The sequence below is a fragment of the Acomys russatus genome, chromosome 5, assembly GCF_903995435.1.
Source record: "Acomys russatus chromosome 5, mAcoRus1.1, whole genome shotgun sequence".
NCBI classification, from domain to species: Eukaryota; Metazoa; Chordata; class Mammalia; order Rodentia; family Muridae; genus Acomys; species Acomys russatus.
Window position 1 is genome coordinate 45,239,853 of NC_067141.1, and position 14,113 is coordinate 45,253,965.

General features: G+C 48.3%; 1 protein-coding gene across 1 annotated transcript in view; it reads left to right on the plus strand.

Annotated features, from left to right (window-relative positions):
- The first annotated feature begins 669 nt into the window (after positions 1-669).
- Kank1 (KN motif and ankyrin repeat domains 1) overlaps positions 670-14,113 on the plus strand; it is a 27,819-nt gene continuing 14,375 nt past the window's right edge. Inside the window, 3 exon segments of the mRNA XM_051146279.1 lie at positions 670-772; positions 775-820; positions 3,010-5,688. Of these exon segments, the coding sequence (XP_051002236.1) occupies positions 695-772; positions 775-820; positions 3,010-5,688 (2,803 nt within the window). The 5' untranslated portion in view covers positions 670-694.

Consider the following 14,113-nt stretch of genomic DNA (forward strand, 5'->3'; position numbering starts at 1 on the left):
AGAATGACCCCCGACCTTTGGTTATCTGTACTAGCTGAGCTTGGGAAGTAGCTGAACACAGGACAGTTAAGTTTTGCTGAAAAGTGTGCTGAGGGGGGGAGGGGAAGGGGGGTTGAAACCTGACACTGAATCCACTCACTTTCCCTACTGAGGTTGGAACGTCTTTAAGAAGTCATGCCAGGCAGCTGCCACCGCCTCAGACATGATTGACTTTTTAAACTTTGTAGAGTCCCTCTGTGATATTCTTGCAAGCACGCCCTGCTTCGTTCTCATTGGATAAAGGGACTGTTTCATTAATTTTCCTCCAACGGCTCAGCTGTTGGAGGAAAACTGTTGGTTACCGGTCACCTGTCAGGATCTAGGCTGAGTAGTGCCCTTCAGTGCTGGGGAACAGTGGCCAATTGTGGCCCTGCCCTTCCTCAGGTGACCCGGGCTGAGTTTGCTGGGCCTGCCTCCAGAACACAGACTCTTTGATGAAGTGTCTGGCCCCGGGGGCAGGCTGAGCCCTCGGTGGAGAGGCTCACATTGCCGCCTTTATTTAGACTTCGGGCAGAGCTGTCCCGAGAAGCACAGGTTTTCCGAAGAAGAAGGCGGCTTCCTGTTTTCATTAAGACTACAGGGGGATGTCGGACAGCTGAGTGTGCCTTGCAGCCGGCCACGGGGCGGGGCGCCCTCATTGGTCCAGGCTGGGCCTATGGTGTCCCTGCGGGCCTGGGAGGTGTGCGCTCAAGTTGACAGGCTTTCCCTTAAGTGGAGTGGAGCTGAGCGGAATCCGGGCCTGGGGTGCGGCGGCTGGAGGCTGTCCTGCTGTGGGCCTGCGGTAGGTGAGCTGGGGAGGGGCAGACTTTTGGGCTGTGGTGAGCCGAGGGAAGCTGGGCCGAGTGTTTAGGAGGTTAGGGCGACCTGCAGATGGCCCCAGCAACTTCCCTGCTGGACCCTGAGACTCCCTCCCCAACCTCCTCTACCCCAGCACTGTGATCCCAGGTAAGTATTCTCCGACACCCTGAGCTGGTGGGATCTGTCCTTTTCTCCTTTCTTCCTTTGGAATTTCAGTTCTGGAAACAGGTCTGGCTGCATATTTTGAGCTAGCGCACTGTCCCGCGGAGTTAGAGGGAGAGAGGAAGACACATTCTGTTAACATGAGCTCAAATTTCCAGGCACTGGCGCTCTGGGTCAGCTCCTGCTGGGACGCTTCTTTTAAAGAGAATTCCTTACTACCGTTTACCCTAAGCAGTTTTAATACGGTTTGTTGTGGTGGCTGCCGTGGAGGTGGTTTGGGTTTAGGGGGTTGTGTGTGGGTATGGAATGGTTGAACTCGGGGACTCACCCCACAAGCTAGCCAAGTACTTTTGAAATTGAGGCCCAAAGAACATGGGCCCATTTTTATTCTTCTTTGGCAATCTTTTTAAGCTTCCCAGAGTTTCAAAAGAAAGGAAAATGTGGAGGCAAAGGGGGGCGGGGGGGGGGGGGAGAGTCATACAAAGCATTCAGTATCAGCTATAATATGGAGCAGCGGTCAGGGCTAAGAGGGCAGGCAGCAGGCTAAGTGTGTCCTTCACATCCTTGGGCAGGACAATAGCGGAGGCAGAGGGATAGCCAGGACTTGGGCAGGGGGACAGCCAGCTCTCATTTTCTCTCCTAGCTTTTGGTCTTTTCCATCTTTCTGAAAATACAAACGGTCTCAGGGTGGCCATAGGAAAACATATGACCTAAGCCTACAGTTTAAATAAACAAAACAACCTTGCGTTTTTTTCACATTTGAAATGCATAGCTCAGAAGGGCATCGAGTCCTGTGCTTTGAAAGGTCCCTGTGTTTCCTTTTTTTAAATGTTTGGTTTAGCCCAAAGTAGCGTTTACTGAATACCACATGATCCCGAAGTTGGAGTCTGGTTTGCTCTTAACTTTCATTCAGACCTGTTTAGTTTGCCTATAACTACACAGCCAGGCATTTGTGAGTTAATGAATGTTGTGTCAAAAGCAAACCGGGGCAGAGTGGGGAAAACTTTGCTCCAGTTGGGAGACGGTTTTAAGTAGGGAGAGAAGCTATGTTCTGACCATGTTCTTGCATCCAGGCTGTCAGAGAATTCACCCCTGTCCTGGGTCTCCCCAGCTTGGAAGCAAGAAGGGGGTCAGGGCAAAATGGAGTCATGTGGAGATAGTCAGACACTGGATGGCTCTTGGCCACTGGTGAGAAAGACTACCAACCCCGCGGAAAAATGAACGAACACACACACACACACACACACACACACACACACACACACACACTGACATGCTGGCTCCATGCATCTACCCACTCTTAGTCTGCTGACTTAGTGTGTTTTGTGACTAAGTAGACACTGCGTAAGATAAGAGCCTTAATAACTGCTCTCTTTTCCTTCAGAGAACTGTAGAAGACAAGTGAAATCTACACAGCCATGCTGTGAGGCTGTTAGTACCAATATTATTATGTTTGCATCGCTCTCAAGACCATTGTTTCATAATGTTATGAGTAGAGTGCTTAAATTGCCCCCCTTCCTTTTTTTTTTTTTTTGGCTGTCCTGGACTCACTTTGTAGACCAGGCTAGCCTCGAACTCACATCGATCTTCCTGCCTCTGCCTCCGAGTGCTAGGATTAAAGGCGTGCACCACCACGCCTGGCTTAAATTGTCCTTTTGGGGGCGGGGGTTAGTAGTGTAGATTGCTCTACTCCTGAGCTATATCCACAGCCATCTTTCCTTTTCATGTTGAAATAAGATCTCTCTCTCTCTCTATTGCCCAGATTGGCCTTGAACTTAGATTCCTCCTACCTCTGTCTCCCCGGTATGTAGGACTTCAGACTTGTGCCATTGTAACGGGCAGTGTCTCTCCATTTTTCATTCAGAGAGCTGACATTGAGAAAGTAGGACTGACGACTTTTAAATCAGACCAGCTTGTGTTATACTCATGGATAATTGTTCTTACATAGTACATGTAATCTGAATATGTAATGCATGTGTCGTCACATTTTCTTCTCTCTCTCTCTCTTAGAAAAAGCAGATGAAGTTCTGAACGGAGACCACAGCAAGGAGCAGAAAGACCCATATTTTGTGGAGACCCCTTACGGTTTTCAGCTAGACTTAGATTTCGTCAAATACGTGGATGACATACAGAAGGGAAACACCATCAAGAAACTGAACATCCAGAAGAGGAGAAAGCCATCTGCACCATGTCCAGAAGTCAGGGCCACACCCGGTCACCAAGGTGTGTGGACTTCCACTGAGTCTCTGTCATCCTCCACCAGTGATGACAGCAAGCAGTGTCCCAGCTTCCTCCTAGCCAGGAGCCACGTTACATCAACCCCAATCCCACGGCCGCCTGCCCCGCTAGAGACCTCACCCACTTTTGCCATCCCAGAAAGTCGACAGCTGCTGCCCCCTCCCTCCCCACAACCCCCAAAGCACAACCTCCATGTCACCAAGACATTAATGGAGACCCGGAGGAGACTTGAACAGGAGAGGGTCACCATGCAGATGGCACCGGGTGAGTTCAGAAGGCCCAGGCTGGCCAGTTTTGGAGGCATGGGCTCGACGAGCTCCCTCCCGTCCTTTATGAGTTCTGGCAGCCACAACCCTGCCATGCATCAGCTTCAGAACGGATACCAAGGCAACGGAGATTATAGCAGCTATGTCCCAGCGGCTCCCACCACTTCCTCCATGGGGAGCTCCATCCGGCACAGCCCATTGAGTTCAGGGATCTCCACCCCAGTGACCAACGTGAGCCCCATGCACCTGCAGCACATCCGAGAACAGATGGCCGTCGCCTTAAAACGCCTGAAGGAACTTGAGGAGCAGGTGAGAACCATCCCCGTGCTGCAGGTTAAGATCTCTGTCTTGCAAGAAGAGAAACGGCAGTTGGCCTCGCAGCTGAAAAACCAGAGGTCTGCGTCCCAGAACGACGTCTGCGGTGTGCGGAAGCGGTCCTACAGCGCGGGCAACGCCTCTCAGCTGGAACTGCCTTCCCGAGCCCGGAGAGGTGGCGGGGAATTATACATCGACTATGAGGAGGAGGAGATGGAGAGTGTGGAACAGAGCACACAGAGGATCAGGGAGTTCCGGCAGCTCACGGCTGACATGCAGGCGCTGGAGCAAAAGATTCAAGAGAGCAGCTGCGAGGCTGCTTCAGAGCTCAGGGAGAACGGACAGTGCCCATCTCGGGAGCGCAAGTCCGTGGCTGTGGGTAGCGATGAGAGCATGAGCAACATTGTCATATACCACAGAGACTTCAGGTCCTGCAAGGATACGGCTGTGGGGACAGTCACAGAGACAAGGAATTTTGGCATCAGTGTGACAGAAGCCATGCTCGGGGTTATCACGGAAGCTGACAAAGAGATTGAGCTACAGCAGCAGACCATCGAGGCCTTAAAGGAGAAGATTTACCGCTTGGAAGTACAGCTTAAAGAAACTACCCATGACCGAGAGATGACCAAGCTAAAGCAAGAACTACAGGCTGCTGGATCCAGGAAGAAAGTTGACAAGGCTACAATGGCCCAGCCACTTGTCTTCAGCAAGTCGGTGGAGGCACTGGTGCCAACCAGAGACCAAATGGTTGGCAGTCACGTGGACACAACGGACTCATGTGTTGGGACCTCTGTGCCAACGAGTAGCGTAGGCGTCTCCTGCCATCCTGACCTCACAAATCAAGTCGTGGGCCCCGAGCTGCCTATGAATTGGTGGGTCGTGAAGGAGAGGGTGGGAATGCATGACCAATGCATAGGGAGGTCTGTTGAGACTTGTGACCGGTGTGTGGGTGTGGAAGTCAGCGTCTGTGAAACAGGCAGCAACACAGAGGCTTCTGGAAGCGACCTGACACTCCTGAAGACAAACCTGAACCTCAAAGATGTGCGGTCCATTGGCTGTGGCGACTGCTCTGTCGATGTGATCGTCTCCTTTCCCAAGGAGTGCGCCTCTCGAAGCATGAACACGGAGGCTGTAGGCCAAGAGGAAGCTGCTGTCATGGCAGTGCCTCATACCACACACCAGCACACCAGCACAAATCTGGAGCAGGTGGACCAGGCCACTAACACGGAGGCGGCCACCCTGGTGGAGTCCTTCACCAACACTTTCCTCAGCACTCTGGAGAAGCAGACCAGCACCCAGACTGTGGAGATGCGAACGGTGGCCATAGGAGAAGGCCGTGTCAAAGACATCAACCCTTCCACTAAGACTCGGTCTGTTGGTGTTGGGACTGTGCTGTCTGGCGGTTCTGAGTTTGACAAGCCATCTGCTGTGAAGACCAAAGAGTCGGGTGTGGGACAGATAAATATTCACGACAGCTATCTAGTCGGTCTCAAAATGAGAACCATAGCGTGTGGTCCTCCACAGTTGGCTGTGGGGCTGATGGGCAGCCGGAGGAGCGTGGGTGTTGGAAGCGAGCCTGTAGGCGATCTCCTAGAGGATGCTCCTCAGCCTCGGGTTGCATCTGGAGTGATGACTGGCTTGGATCACTACATTGAGCGCGTGCAGAAGCTGCTGGCAGAGCAACAGACGTTGCTGGCCGAGAACTACAGTGAGCTGGCGGAGGCTTTTGGGGAGCCTCATTCACAGATCGGCTCCCTCAATTCACAGCTCATCAGCACCCTGTCGTCCATCAATTCTGTCATGAAGTCTGCAAGCACTGAAGAGCTCAGGAACCCCGAGTTCCAGAAAACCAGTCTGGGTACAATCACAGGTAGGTGGGGCCTGAGAATCAGGGCATGGGGAGACTTAGAGGGAATAGAGGTTTGTGTAGCTCAGGGCTCTGAAGACCAGGAAGGCCAAAGCGTGGCACCAACTTTCAGCAAGGGCTGTTTCGCTCTATCATAGCAAAGACTTTGGTGAGATGGAGCAAGAATGTACCCATTTCTAGAATAGTGACTTCAGTCCATTCAGAGGGAGAGAGTTTGCACCTCATGTTGTTGGGAACACATTCAGACCTTAAGGAGAATGTCTTTCTAAGAAGTAAGGCTTCCACTCCCCCCACCCCTACCCCAAACCCCCAAGCCCCCACCACCCCCCTCTGACTCCCCTCCCCCCTTAGCTGCTGGAACCATTCTTTTGAGTCATGGAGAAAGCTTTGGGATGTTAATGAGTTGAAGGCAAACAGAAATAAGCGACCTAAACAGCCTGGCTGCTCATCAGTGTCTCATAGCTAGCTCCTTTGGCCTCTGGCTTCAGGCTAACACAGGTAAGCCGGTCCACGAGGCCTGGCTGCCCTGGAGGTGTCCTCGGAGGCACTATGTGATGTTTCGTGTCTGTCTTCTGCTTATGTATTTGCTCATTTTATACAGAACCACTTTTAAAACTCCCGTATCATTTATATGCATAATTATCAGTATATGTCCAATTCAAAATTCTAGAGGGAAGTGTTCTCGGTTGACATTTTGTGAGAGGGCAGGCACTTGGACGACGTGTTAAGATGTCAAATAACCTTGGAATCACCGCTTCGTCTCAGCACAGGCACAGGCTCTGAGGGTAGTTTAAAGGAGTTCAACCGGAAGTGCCTCCCTGCTCGGGTCACCTGGCCACAAGCAAAAGACAGGAGAGCTGTGTTAGGTGAAGAAGCAGAAAGTATTATGGTGACTCTGCTTCCAGTTATGGGGCCAGGGAGTGAAGTGTCTGGAGTGGAAAGTATGCTTCTGAGATAAGGGACCCATGAGCAAGAACTGACCACAGGGGTGTTTTCCTTTGCTCATGTGGACAGGCACGTACACTCTTGCCTTTCTCATATTCGTTGATTCCTGTTAATCTGTTCTTCTTTAGGTTGAAGCTAGTCGTTGAGCAGTCACCCTGGAATATTTGGGATGTAGCATTTCCCCAAGAGACTCACTAATGTGACTTTGCTTGGAACCTGGTGCTCTAAGTCCCTGACAGTACACAGTGCCCAACTAGGCCTGGGCACAATCCTGGGCTTCCAATCCCTGGTGCTGTAGTTCTCTTGAACCAACATTACCTAGGGAGAGGGGTGCACATCGAGTTAATTTGGGGCAGGGTATAATATTAGTAAGACACCCATAGACATCTCAGTGAGCCCCTTTCTATTCAGAAAGGACAGCCATGAAAGTAGACAAACATATACCCTTTCTATATCTCTCTAGGTGTATGCTTTCAAACCTGAATGATTATTAGCTTTTGGTATCTGTGCTATAGGACAGAGTTCATTGGGAAAGAAAAAAAATGCACATGACAACTGATGTTTATGTGGTTTTTGCCTTTTCTAGAATTCAGAGACTCACAGGAGTCATTTTAGAATAAACAGGAATAGATCCACATGTGGGTTTACATGTCTGCCTCCTCACCCTAAAAAAAAAAAAAATCATGATGTCAGAACAAACTTCATCAGTACCTCAGATGTAGATGACAGAGGGGCTTATGAAAACATGTGCTTCTCAGCCTTCCTCCTCCTCCTCCCCAAACTTGGGTTGCTATTTCACATACTCTGCTGTACCCCTGGAACAATTTGTGTGACCCCCCTGAGCATGGAGACCAGACATTTCATTTGACTGCCATGGTATGTTTTGGGCTGTGTCCCGTCGTCTAGCCCACATGTCGTCTGACCCTACAGTGGACACCTGTAGGGTCAGATCAGTACATGAGATCTGCGGCAGGTGGTTAGTCATAGTGGTGACCCCTGTCAGAGCACCCAAGAGCGACCTTATAGGCTGTTTATAACTCATGCCACATATGTGTTGTAACCAAGATCTGATAAGGCAGGAATTAGGTCAAGAATTTACTCCACATTGGACATTAGGCAGCTTGGTAGAGGAAGGTACATCCGTAGCATTCTTAATATCTGCAAGCCATGTGGAAGGAAGTGTCACAGGACACTGGATCACCACACCTACCTTGTAACCCAGAGTATCGCTCGCACAGTATAGAATACACGTCATTGCTGAAAGGCATTTGTTCGTACATGCTTATCCTTAAAAACAAAAAAACAATAAGGAATCGGGTCTGACAGGTCTCAGAGGATCCATAGTCACCAGGCAGTCTGAGTCCAGATTCTGTCTGCAAACAGAAGTTGTCTGTGTGCCTTCACATGGTTGTGATGAAGAGTCAGAGGCTGGAAGAGGAGAACAGGGCACAGTCTGCAGCGCAGAGCCTAAGGACTAAAAGATAACTACTGCCACTGATGCCTCCCTTCTTCCAGACATGGGCTTGCTGAGAAAAGCTGCCAGCAAAGCTTGTGCAAGTAACCTTTGTTTTTTGTTTTTGTTTTTTAATTTTTACTTTCAGTTTTAGATGTGTGAGTGTTTTGCCTGAATGTATGTCATTCAGAAATGACTGGTCCCTGCAAAGGTCAGAAGAGAGCATCAGATCCCCTGAACCCAGAATTGTAAATGTTTGTAAGTCACTATGTAGGTGCTAAGAATCGAACCAGGTCCTCAAAAGCAAAAGTGACCTTTGCTGTCTTGCTGGGCATGGTGGCACACACCTTTATTCCAGGCACTCAGGAAGCAGGGGCAGGCAGACTTCTATGAGTTTGCAGCCACTCTGGTCTACAAAGAGAGTTCCAGGACAGCAAAGGCCACACAGAGAAACCCTGTCTCAGGGGGAAAACAACCCACTGAGCCCCCTCATCAGCCTCCTCCCCTTTTAATCTCAATTTTTTTGGGGGGGGGGGTTGAGACAGAGTTTCTCTGTGTAGTCCTGGCTGTCCTAGACCTCACTTGTAGACCACACTGGCCTGGAACTAGAGATCCACTTGCCTCTGCCTCCTGAATGCTGTGAAGAAAGATGTGCACCACCCTGCCTGACTGCAAACTGTTGTTTGTTTGTTTGTTGTTGTTGTTGTTTTTCAAGGCAGGCTTGGCTGTCCTGGACTTACTTTGTAGACCAGGTTGGCCTCGAACTCACAGCGATCCGCCTGTCTCTGCCTCCTGAGTGCTGGGATTACAGATGTGCGCCACCACGCCCAGCCAAACTGTTAATTTTAAATCACGTCATCACCCTGAATATTCTCATTGTGTGTAAAATGCCATTGGGAGTGTGATTGTAAGTTAGCCCTTTAGAAGAACAGGAGACAGTAAGTGCCCTCTGTGTACCAGCTGTGTACGAGAGTGCAGGTGTGTAGCTTGTATTTTAGAAGCATGCTTTCCTTTTCTGACAAAATTTGAGTCCCAAGTCATGCTATGTTCCCCATGTAGAATTGTGCTATTCTCCTATGTATTTTTCTCACCCAAGTGGCCATAAACATTCTCCCAGGATTTGAGGGACGGTGTGCCATGACTTGACACAGCAGAACTTGGTTCTGACTAGAAGTATTGTTTCTCTGGTACAGTTGAAGCAGGCAGAGGTCTGCTCCTCTTGACAGACCCTCACTGTGTGGATCAGGCTGGCCTTTTAAAACTAGATCCTCTGACCCAGCCTTCCCAAGTCTAGCTTTACAAGTGTGCACTGTGCCTGCCTATGAGAAAGGACACTCCTGTCTTTGGGCGGGGTCGGGGATGAAAGAGAAACCTTAAGAAATAAGTTTCCTTTTTCCTTTATACCGCTGGGATTATACTGATTTAAGGTGTGGATTGTCTTTTCTTTCTTCCCTTTTTTCTTCCATCCATTCTTTTCTTTTTTTTCCTTCTGGAAAGTGGAAGAAAATTCTAGACAAGTGACTCAGAGTTACAAATACCCTAAAAATATCTTAGCTGTCTAACTATCCCTGTGCAGATACAAACAGAACTTAACTGCCTGCCACATGGGTTTTGTTTTGTTTAGGAAATTCATCTTTACACTCAAAGGAGCTGCTGCTTAAACAGCCTCTCGTTTGCATTCTTGGTTCTCTTGGGTCCCTTCAAAACGTTTATGAACTTGGAACACCTTCTCTTAGCTGTGAAAGTTTGTAGGAGAAAATCTAACCAAACAAGAGCAGGGAAATGAAATTGTTACAGAGTTTTGTTTCTAGTTAGCTGCCTCTTCCTTTCTTGTACTTGGTATCTGTTTTTCCTTTTGCAACACTTTTTAAAATGCCAGAAGAGCATCAAAATAAGCCAAAGCAAGTATTCCGGGAATGCTGCAGTGTTTAAATGACCTGGGGTAAGGTGGGGCCTCTGCTGGCCTGGAAGTTGGGAGAGCTGATTGGTTCTGGCTGTCCTGGGGATTTGACTCTGCAGTCTTGAGTCCTGTGTCTGTGTCCAAAGAGAAGACTTTCTCTCCCAGGTTCCCTCCCGGCAGAATTCTTCTACAGAAGTAGCAGTGTGTAAAAGGCTGCCCATCCCTTTCAGCTGGGGATGTTCCTCTGAATATATTTAAACATGTATTATCTGCTACGACCCATTACCTATCCCATCCCCAAACAAACCCTCCAGTCTTAGGAGCGTGTTGGAATAAATGGGTGTACAGCAGAGGGCTGTTGGTATCTGTACTTAAAATGAACCCTGGTCCTTGCTGGGGATGCTCTCAGCCACAGAGCTGCACCCCAGCCCTGTGGCAGAACTTCTTAATCTAGAGTCAGGCATAACCTTGCGAATATTTTTATGCTTTGGCTTTTAAAAAAAAATCAGTGCATAATTTTTCTCTTATTCTCAAAAGTGGTAGCTAAACCAGGTGGGCTGATCCATCCCTGCCTATAATCTCAATATTCCAGAAGTTCATGCCCAGTTTTGGGCAGATGTCCGAGAGGATCAGAAGTTCAGCTATGGAAGGAGTAGTGGGCTAGCCCTAGTGTATATAAGACCCTGTCTCAGAAAAAGAAAGAAAGAAAGAAATGATTTCTGCTGGACATCTTCTTCTGGGCCCACATCTTTAATCTCCACACGCACAGGGCTGAGACAAGTGGGTCTCTGAGTTTAAGATAGCCTGGTTTATATAAGTGAGTTCTAGGCTAGCCAGAAGTAAAAAGTCAGATCTTATCTTTTTTTTTTTTTTTTTTTTTAAAGACCTAGTTGTGCTGGAGAGATGGTTGCACAACCTAAAGTCTCACAACCAAAACAGGGCTAGAGAGATGGCTCAGTGGTCAAGAGTACATACTGTTCTTGGCAGTTTCCAAGTTCAGTTCCCAACACCCATATGATGGTTCATAACCATCTATAACTCCAACTCCAGGAGGTCCAGCATCCGCTTCTGACCTCTACACGCCTGGCATTGCACATGGTGCACATACATTCATGTAGGCAACATACTCACACTTCTAAAAATAAACATAGGTCTTTGTTTTAAGTGATAACCAACCCTTGAACGATTGAAATTATAGACCCAGGTCATTTGGTCATGTGTTAATGATCTTGGGAAAAGACATTCAGCTCCGAAGGAAAGATCTTTAAAGGGTTAACTCCACCCTCTCCTTTGGCAGCCCTTCACTTGACATGTATTTGAAAATCCTGCTCTCTTGAACTGATCTTCCTAAAGGGTTATTAGTGAACTGAGAAAGTATTCTGGAAAAAAAGATGCTGTCTTACTTTGACACTTACTCTCTGACCAAATCCTGAAGCATATAACAGATGACAGGCTAAAAGCTAGCAGTTGGTAATTCTCTCTCTCTCTCTCTCTCTCTTTCTCTCTCTCTCTCTCTCTCTCTCTCTCTCTCTCTCTCTCTCTCTGTGCGTGTGTGTGTGTGTGTGTGTGTGTGTGTGTGTGTGTGTGTGTGCGCGTGTGTGCACGCGCATGCATGCTTTGTTTCAGTTTTGGGTTTTTTGTTTTGTTTTGTTTTTTACTTCTTTGAGACAGGATTTCTCTGTGTAGCCTTGGCTGTCCTGGACTAACTTTGTAGACCAGGCTGGCCTCAAATTCACAGAGATCTGCCTCCTGAGTGCTGGGATTAAAGGCGTGTGCCACCACCGCCCGGCTCTTTTTTGGTTTTTCAAGGCAGGGTTTCACTGACTGTCTGGACTCGCTTTGTAGACCAGGCTGGCCTAGAACTCATAGAGATCCCCCTGCCTCTGTCTCCCTGACCACAGGAATGGCAAATGCAGCCACTGGCAATGCAGAAAGCTAACGTTGTGTCTTTTCCTGAGCTGGAGATTCATTCATATTAAATTAAAAATGTTTATAGTTTGCACTGCCCTACCCCCATCTAATTCATGTTGGTTAATAGCTGAACATTAAATGTCAACTGTATAGAAAATATAGTGCTGCAACAAAGACACATAAGGAGGTGCCGTGAATAACTTGTCCTCTGTGTTGGAAGCCAAGGTATTCCTGGCAGAAATGCAAACGATCACCTGTGGAGATAATGCTAGGCAAGAAGGAAGTGCTCAGGGTTCAGCTGTGGTCAAGGCTACCAAGGGCTGGGGAGGGAAAGAGGACCTTAGCTTCTCTGGGAAGAGCCTGTCCAGGGCGCATTGTAACGCAGCTGTAGTTAATGCAGCCTGTCAGCCTGGGATTTCTGGGTCAAGTCATGGGAGGGTATATAATTAAATGTTGGTGGGGTTTGTGGTGAAAGAGAATTTGATTCTTAATCCACTCTATCCAGTGCTGTAATTTCTGAGTGAGTGCCCACTTTAGATACATTGTCAGCAGCCTTTGGAGCTGTTCTCAGGGATGCTAGGAACGGCTGAGCTGTGGCTCTGGACTGTCACAGAGCCCTAGGGTTCCTCTTCTTGGAAATAACTGTTCATGTACCTGACTATGTGCCTTCACCTGGAGCAGAATCCCAAGAGGATTGATAGGTCCTGGGCCTCTATCCAAGCCACACACGTTCCCCTCAAAAGGGTATTTGCCAAAACCAGAAGTTCCATTGTCACTTCCTCAAGCCAGTGCGTGTACCCAAAACGCCGGGTCTCTGCTTGTGCCCACCAGATTCCCAGCAGATGAAGGAGTTACACTTTGGGAAAACACCTAAAGGTGTGGGCGGCCTCCATTGTCAATCAGAAATCATGATTCCACTCATTGTTGACAGGGAAGCTAAGTGGCTGGAGAGCTCAGCTACTTAGCCGGATATGCTGCTCAGAGCTGTGCTTTCTAAAAGCAACTGGAAACACAAATAAAAGTATGGATTTGCAGCCAGTAGTGGTGGTGCACACCTTTAGTCCCAACACTCGGGAGGCAGAAGCAGATGGATCTATATGAGTTCAAGGCCAGCCTGGTCGATAAAGTGTGTTCTAGAACAGCTAGAGCTACACAGAGAAACCCTGTTTCAAAAAACCAAACAACAACAATAACAAAGGATTTGCTTGCCCGAGTAATATAGATAGCTGTGAACGAAACTACTTTCAAAATTCATTTTAGTAAAATTTCAAAAGCGTTGAGTTACTTATTTTCCAATATAGTTCACCTTAGCTACTAAGATTGCCTACATATTCAACCCTGTGTGTAGAATTAGTGTAGTGTAGAAGTAGAATTAGTGCACTGAGTGAATGCTTTTCTTTTTCCAGAACACTTAAGATTTCTATCACTCACTGTCTTTTTGTCATCAGTAACCTGGCCAAGTCCTAAAATGAGGCTCCCGTTTCTTTGGTACCTATGGCCATTTTAAATGAGTTACTGACAGAAGACATCTCACAGCTGCCCACTCCTCCTCCAGTCAGTTGCCTGGCTATGCCTGCGGGAGCCATTGCCACCCCCTGGGTATGAGAAGCCCCTGCCTGGGCTATAGGGCCAGAATTCTGAGGGGTGTTTCATTATCACTACAGTTGTGTTTTGCTATTGTTCGAGTCACGTATAATGTTCGCCATGGGCTTTTACCACTGGTGGTCCAGGCTTGTTAACTAAACTGCCAGTTATTGCTAAGAATCCAAACACCTCCAAGCTGTTAAGCTGAGACTGATGAGAGTACATACTCTTATTTTTCAGTCGTCAAGTTGTAGTTTTGTTTAATCTTAATTTCCGAGTTCTCAGTTCTGGCTGCAGAGCAAAATCATGAGGAGAGGTTAAAAGAAATACTGATGCTGTGCTGGGCCCAGTGACACATGCCTTTAAAACAAGCACTTGGGAGGCAGAGGCAGGCGGCTGTCTGAGGCCAGCTGGGTCTACATAACAAGTTCCAGGCCAGCAAGGGTTACATAGTGCGATGATGATGATGATGATGACGACGACAGTGATGCTCCCTGAGCTCACCAGCACACAGCAGCTCTTATCTGTATTTTTAAAAGTCCCACCTCCAGCCGGGCGTGGTGGCACACACCTTTAATCTCGGCAGAGGCAGAGGCAGGCGGATCACTGTGATTTCGAGGCCAGCCTGGTCTACA